Consider the following 7,435-nt stretch of genomic DNA (forward strand, 5'->3'; position numbering starts at 1 on the left):
CCACCATGCGACACCTAGAGGGAAGTGCGGGCAAGCCCTGGACCTCTCACCTCCAGGGAACTCACCCCACCACCTCTAAACTGAATGCCAACTGTCAGCCAATCAGGTGCACTGTCATACACCCTTTGCCTGCTGTACCATACCTAGCAGGAATTACATGGAGGTGAGAGGTCCAGGGCTTGCCCGCACTTCCCTCTAGGTGTCGCATGGTGGTTTGGGGGCCCCAGTGAGTGAGAGAGACCTGGGGCCCCTGGGCTGTCATGTGGACCAGTGTTTGTGATTTTAAATTTTATTTTTTGCAGCTTCTACGATGCGGTTGACAGGTGAGTGGTTAGGGAGGGGACCGTGTGGGAGATGTGCCTACACGGGGCGTCCCTGTTAAACGACGCAATTCACGATTGCGTCCAACCGAAGCCTCCCACCTGAATGCTAATCTATGTAATTCCTGCTAGGTATGGTACAGCAGGCAAAGGGTGTATGACAGTGCACCTGATTGGCTGACAAGCGTCTGCTGGCCAAATAGAGGCAGGATATTGCTCTGACTGGAAGTTAGCAATTGTGTTTGTAACTAGTGTTGGGCCGAACAGTTCGCCTGGCGAACCTCTCTGGGCCTCTTACTACTTCCGGGTCGCAATGACCCGGAGTAGTACGCCTGCGCTGCCCGGCGGAGCGCGTCCTAGATCGCGCTCCTGTTGCCGGGCGCTCTCTGCGCATGAGCGTGACGTCACTCATGACGTCACGCTCATGCGCAGAGAGTGCCCGGCAACGGGAGCGCGATCTAGGACGCGCTCCGCCGGGCAGCGCAGGCGTACTACTCCGGGTCATTGCGACCCGGAAGTAGTAAGAGGCCCATGAATTTAGAGATGTTCGCCGGCGAACGGTTCGGGAACCGTTCGCCACATCTCTATTTGTAACGTGTTTGATTCTTAGAAATTATGGGGGTAAATGTTGCATAAAATTATTTGAGAGACATGCAGAATATGGTTATTTGTGGGACGTGCTAGTCATTTTTGATATTTTGGGGGACAGCCTGCCTAATAATGCTATTTGGGGGTACTGCCTAATTTAGTTATTTGAGAAACATTATTTTATTTTTTATTTGTTTTAGGGGGTATTTTTGTGATTCATTCTTACTGGTCACTTACACTAACACCCCCCAACCCCTCAGGTTCAGCTCTCTTCAAAATTTTCCAAGTATGAATATGTCTCACATTGGAGAATGCTTCATGATGTGTATTAAAGGGAACCTGGAACGAGGACTAGTATATGGAGGCTGCCATATTGCCAGGCAGCCGTGCTTATCTATTTGGCTGTAGTAGTCTCTGAATAACACCAGAAACAAGCATGCAGATGTTTGAGATTTGACTAAAATGTCAGAAATACCTGAACTGCTGCATGCTTGTTCAGGGTCTATGACTAAGGCCTCTTTCACACCAAGACGTTGCGTTTTAAGGGACGTTAAGGTTGCATAACACGCCCCTAACGCAACGCATGGTGGTGTCGAAGTTGGACATCAGATTGAGCCGCGTTATGCGGCTCTTGGTGCACCGTTTTCTTTCTATACTGGGAAATCCAGATCTTTTCAATGATTCGGATTATTCCAATCGGATCATTGAAAAGATCCGGATCTTTGAACCGAATCTTTGAATCATTTTACTAGGGAAGCAGGAAGCAAGGGTGCAACAGAGTGAGAGGTGCAGGAGAATGAGGGCACATTGAGGGTGCTAATGGGGAAGGGAGAAATGCAGCAGGAAGATTATGCTTGTGCACAGAAGCTGCAGTTCCTGTTTCTTCCAGACATCCACTGTGAACTGAATCGTTCATTGTGATGATCCGGATGATTCGACTCACAAAAAAGATCCGGATCAAAGATCCGAATCGTTCATGATCTGGACAACACTACAGTGCAGTGAATATTAATTAGCCATGTGGCTAGACACAATAGAGGACTCTCCCCTCCTCCTCTCCTGACACATTACTAAGCATGTGCAAGCAGTCTAACGCAGCCACATAGAAGTATAACGCACAGCATGTTGCACTTTCATTTAACGTGCAGCGTTATACTCGTATGCAACGTGGGCACTGTGAACAGCCCATTGATTTTTAATTGCTGTGAGTTGGGCTGCATTACTGGCTGCTGTAACGTAGGACTTTAACGTCCCACTGTGAAAGCAGCCTAAAAGTATTAGCGGTAGATGATCAGCTGGATAGCCAGGCAACTGGTATTGCTTACATTTTAAGCCTTAAAAGGAAATAAATATGGCAGCCAACATATCCCTCTCACATCATGTATCCTTTGAAGGACAACTGTAGTGAGAATATGGAGGCTGCCATATTTGTTTCCTTTTAAACAATGCCAGTTACCTGTAGGGTTGTCACCTCATCCCTTTTAAATACCGGCACATCTAAGTTATACTGGTTCTGGATCTACTTACACATCAGTGCCTAAACGGCATCTAACTAGCCACAAGGCATGTATAATTCATATGTGCCAGGTGGCAACCCTAATTGCCTGGAAGTCCTGCTGATCTATTTGGCTGCAGTAGTGTCTGAACAACACTAGAAATTAGCACACAGCTAATCTTGTCAGATCGGACAATAATGTCAGAAACACCTGATGTGCTGCCTGCTTGCTCAGGGTCTATGGCTAAAGGCATTCGATGCAAAACATCAGCAGGATAGCCAGGCAACACAACAGCCTTCTGCCTCTTCGCTAACAGGTTCCATCATTTCGACAGAGAGAGACGGAGAAGCTCACTGCGCATGCGCTGACCAGAGGCGTAGCTAGGGTTTTCAGTACCCGGGGACAAAGTACATTTTTGCTCCCCTTCGTGACAAGGTGTGAATCATAAGGGGGTCCATCATGCTTTACCAGAGATGTTTGAGTTTTCAAATGATGATTTCCTGCATGTCCGATCTGCACCTAATTAAAAACAGGATCGATTTTCAGAACAACACTGCACAAAACCGATCCTGTTCTCCATCAGTAGCAGATCAGACATGCCAGAAATGATCAACTTGACCCATCCACCTGGCAGGAAATTGCACCATGTGTGTACCAGGCATTAGAAAGTTGGGAGATACGCAGAAAACACATGATCTACTTTTCTGATGCAAACATGGCAAGCGCTGGTTACAGCAGGAAGATAAAATAAAACAAAACTCCGGGGCAGAGAGCAGGAGGAAGCAGGGGAGAAGATTGGATCCTTCTACCGTCTTTCATAGACTCTTCGACAGGGAAGCATCAGGGAAAGTAAAACCTGTAACTGCACCCCCAAATGCTGCGCCAGGGACAGATATACCTCTTGCCCAGCCCCTCCCTCCCCTCCCCGCCATAGCTACTCTGATGTCGATTGGCCGAAATGACGGGACCCAATACCGAAGTGGCAGAAGGCTGAGGATGGCAGCATGGGAGCAATCCCTGTGGATGGGTCTAGACTAGAGGAAGCCCCAGGTATGTATAAAACTTGGGCATATTTATACTCATTTCTGGTTCACTTTGGCCTAGTGCACACCAGAGCGGTCCGGTTGCGTTTGTACGAACGCTTGTGGCAGACGGAAACGCTTGGGTAATGTATTTCAATGGGCTGGTGCACACCAGAGCGGGTCGGTTTTAGCTAACGCAAACTCCCGGGCTGCAGCATTTTTTGGATTTCGGAGGCATTTCTGCCTCCAATGTTAAGTATAGGAAAAACGCAAAACGCTTGATAAAACGCCAGATCAGAGCGGGTTTTCAGGCGTTTTTGTTACAGTAGCTGTTCAGTAACAGCTTTACTGTAACAATATCTGTAATCTGCTACACAAAAACGCTACCAAAAACGCTTCACTTTAAGTAAAAAACGTTACACAAAACCGTAAAACACTTCATAATAAGAAAAAAACGCTTCAAAAACCGCTAGCGTTTTGCGGATCTGCTAGTGGTTTTTGGTGTGCACTAGGCCTTTAAAAGGAAACAAATATGGCAGCCTCCATATCATTCTCAGGTGTTATAACCTGTATTGCAAACAGGGCCGGGCCGAGGCAGAGGCTGGAGAGGCTCCAGCCTCAGGGCGCAGTGTAGGAGGGGACGCACAATTCATTCAGTTGTCATTCCCAATTGTGTTTGAAGCAGAAAGAAATAGGAAAAGGGGATACATGGCAGTGACTGCAAGTCAGATAACTAGAGATTAAGGTATTGGGGAGGTTGGGTGCCCTGGGCCCTTAGGCCACATACAGACATCAGACCATAGTCTTTGGAAAATGAAAGATCACAGACCAATCTTACCACCCTTCCTGTAGTATAAGAGCCATACTCTACACAGTCTTTTCTATGGAGCTGAACTCCACATCAGGAAAAAATCTTTGCAAGATGCTGCACACACAGATGCTGTACAGACACAAAAGATCAGTATCTGCAAAAGATCTGTTCCTGCCAAAAATCCATTCCTGCAAATTGCAATGATAGTCTATGAGATCTGCAGATCATCATACACACATGATTTAACTGACATTCATCTGCAGATCAGATCCACCAGGATGGATTTTCAGATCTGCAGATCTGCAGATGAATGTCAGTTAAATCATGTGTGTATGATGATCTGCAGCTCTCATAGACTATCATTGCAATTTGCAGGAATGGATTTTTGACAGGAACAGATCTAGTGCAGATACTGATCTTTTGTGTCTGTACAGCATCTGTGTGTGCAGCATCTTGCCAAGATTTCTATCTGATGTGGAGTTCAGCTCCATAGAAAAGACTGTGTAGAGTATGGCTCTCATACTACAGGAAGGGTGGTAAGATTGGTCTGTGATCTTTCATTTTCCAAAGACTATGGTCTGATGTCTGTATGTGGCCTTAGTCTAGTAGCAATCAGTGTGTGACGGCTGGGGTGGGAGGGATGGAGGGGCGCACTTTGGTGTCTCAGCCTTGGGTGCTGAAGGACCTTGTCCCAGCTCTGATTGCAAATGCTTTTTCAACACCCAAATGTTCCCCTCTGGGAGGTTTGCAAGTGTATACAATTGTGCTCTGACTGTACTGCCTGCCTACTTCTTCCCAAAGCAACTATTTAGACTTCTAAAACAAGAGGACATCCCTGCACTTCGTTTTAAAAAGTGAAAATAATGGCAGCTTCCACATTCCTTCACCTTTGCTTTATTGTGAAATCCAATTCACATCAGCTGCATGGAAACAGTTCGAACCGATGCTTTCTCTCTGCCTTCAGTATTGTGCAATTGCATTTGCTTTATATGGTGTAGCAGGCTAGCAGCATTTGTATTTTGTATGCCCCGGATGAAAAACCTGCACAGCAGAAAGCAGCTGTTCCTGCTCTTTTGTGTGCTGAAACTATCTGCTGCTAGCCTTGTACGGGGCACTGTGTGTGTGTGTGGAGAGGGGGGAGGAGGCTGACTAAGAAAGCATTACACGCAACTGCCCCGAGATATAAACTGATGATTCCTATCTGAGACTGAGTTAGAAAGCTAAAAATATATATATATATATTACAACATGACAAACAGCATTCGCTCTTTGAAAAACTGACACTTAGAAAACAAAAACAAGCAAAAACCCCAAAACATCCAAAGCGAAACCAAAACGAGAAACAGGAGGGGCTGAACAGTGAACAGACAGGAAGAGATTACTGTGCAGCCTGGGAGCACCAATAGGCAGTGATGTTACTGCTGCTCTCTCCCTCAGCCTTTTGTAACTTCCTCACACTCTGCAGGCTACAGCATGGCGTTACTGAAGAAAAGGAGGCTTGAGAGGACTGAGCAGGATACAGATTACTTCCAATGCTACTCAGATATCACAATTCATGAAGAAATGCTGTCAGACACTGTGCGCACAAATGCATACAAGCTGGCCATTTTTCGCAACCTTGATGCACTTTTTGGGAAAACAGTGCTGGATGTAGGTGCAGGTACTGGTATCCTTAGCCTGTTCTGTGCACAGGCTGGGGCAAGTAAGGTGTATGCGGTGGAAGCCAGTGCTGTGTCCCAGCTGGCAAGTAATGTGGTAAAGCACAATGGAATGGATGACAAAGTGGAAGTGGTTGCTTGCCCGGTGGAGGAGGCAGACATACCTGGGAAGGTGGATGCCATCGTTAGCGAGTGGATGGGTTATGGCCTTATGTACGAATCCATGCTCAGTTCTGTACTGTATGCCAGAGACAAATGGCTGAAACCTGGGGGTCTGATATTTCCATCCACCGCTGACCTTTTTATCGCCCCTATTAATGACACTGCGGTGGAGGACCGACTGGACTTCTGGAGCGGAGTGAAGGACATTTATGGAGTCGACATGTCCTGTGTTCAAGGTTTTGCACGTAAATGCATCATGAGTGACGACATGGCAGTGTGTCTAGTATATCCTGAAAATGTTCTCTCCCATCCTGTGAAATTTGCCTCGCTGAACCTTGCCACCATCACCCTGGAAGACATTGGTAACATTAGTGGTTCTTTCCGATTCTGCTGCTATGGATCCTCCTTGTTGCATGGTTTTGCCATCTGGTTTACTGTTGTTTTCCCTGGGGAGAAAGTAGTTACCTTAGCTACGTCACCCTACGGTCAGGAGACACACTGGAAGCAGACAGTGATGTATCTGGAGGAAGAGGTCCAGGTGGAGCAGGATGTGGAGATTTGTGGAGACATCAAAATGTCACCCTCTGAAACTAACCCCAGGCACCTATGTGTGTCACTCAGCTATTCCATAGGTGGAGCTACACGAAGGACAAGGAACTTCCAGATGGGGAATTAAAATGTATTTGTAAAAAGCGGAATATGTTTAGTATGAATCCGTATTGTTTCTGAAATGTATTCTGCTTTGCCATTTTATTACATGTCCTTTTTTGAGTTTAAAGTGGCAGTCATATTTTGTTTTCAGGTTTAGTTTTTTGTGTGAGGGTTTTTACATGAAATTTCATAGGTTGAACATGTACTGTGTACAGGACTAGAGTTGCTCTTACTGAGTAGCTATGAGTATGTAGCTACTCGGCATCAAAATTTAAATTAGCCATTGCTGCCACAGGAGAGGGGTGTTAACTTACCCGTGCTAACACTGTTAGACGATGCGCTCCACGTCACTCCCATGCTTCCTCCTTCCCAGTTGAAGAAGGAAGCATGGGAGTGATGTAGGATGCCAATGGAGGGCATCGTCTAAAATCGGTGGCATGGGTAAGTTAACCCCCACTCGCAGGTAGAGCTGGCTAGTTTAAATTTTGATTACCAGTAGCTATGTACTCGTAGCTACTCGATTAGAGCAACCCAACACGGGACTAGGGTAGAGCTTCAAACTTTTATTCAGGTGAGTTTCTGGAGCAAGTATGGTTTAGGTGACACATCGAGAAAGTCCATAGGTAAATTCCGCTAATGTAATTGAGTTTCAGATAGGTTGGCGTAATAATATGCCCTGATTATTCATCCAATTAGAATGCTTTAAGTTGTAGATGTTGCTGTAATT

General features: G+C 46.1%; 1 protein-coding gene across 1 annotated transcript; it reads left to right on the forward strand.

The window, feature by feature from the left end:
* The first annotated feature begins 5,266 nt into the window (after positions 1-5,266).
* PRMT6 (protein arginine methyltransferase 6) lies at positions 5,267-6,835 on the forward strand. Its single transcript, XM_068242652.1, has one exon. It carries the CDS (start codon positions 5,711-5,713, stop codon positions 6,731-6,733), a length of 1,023 nt encoding a protein of 340 aa, XP_068098753.1. The 5' UTR covers positions 5,267-5,710; the 3' UTR covers positions 6,734-6,835.
* The last annotated feature ends 600 nt before the right edge of the window (positions 6,836-7,435 follow it).

The sequence above is a fragment of the Hyperolius riggenbachi genome, chromosome 6, assembly GCF_040937935.1.
Source record: "Hyperolius riggenbachi isolate aHypRig1 chromosome 6, aHypRig1.pri, whole genome shotgun sequence".
Taxonomy (NCBI): Eukaryota; Metazoa; Chordata; class Amphibia; order Anura; family Hyperoliidae; genus Hyperolius; species Hyperolius riggenbachi.

Coding starts and splice junctions, on each gene's coding strand:
- PRMT6 (XM_068242652.1), top strand. CDS start 5,711: ATGGCGTTACTGAAGAAAAGGAGGCTTGAGAGGACTGAGCAGGATACA.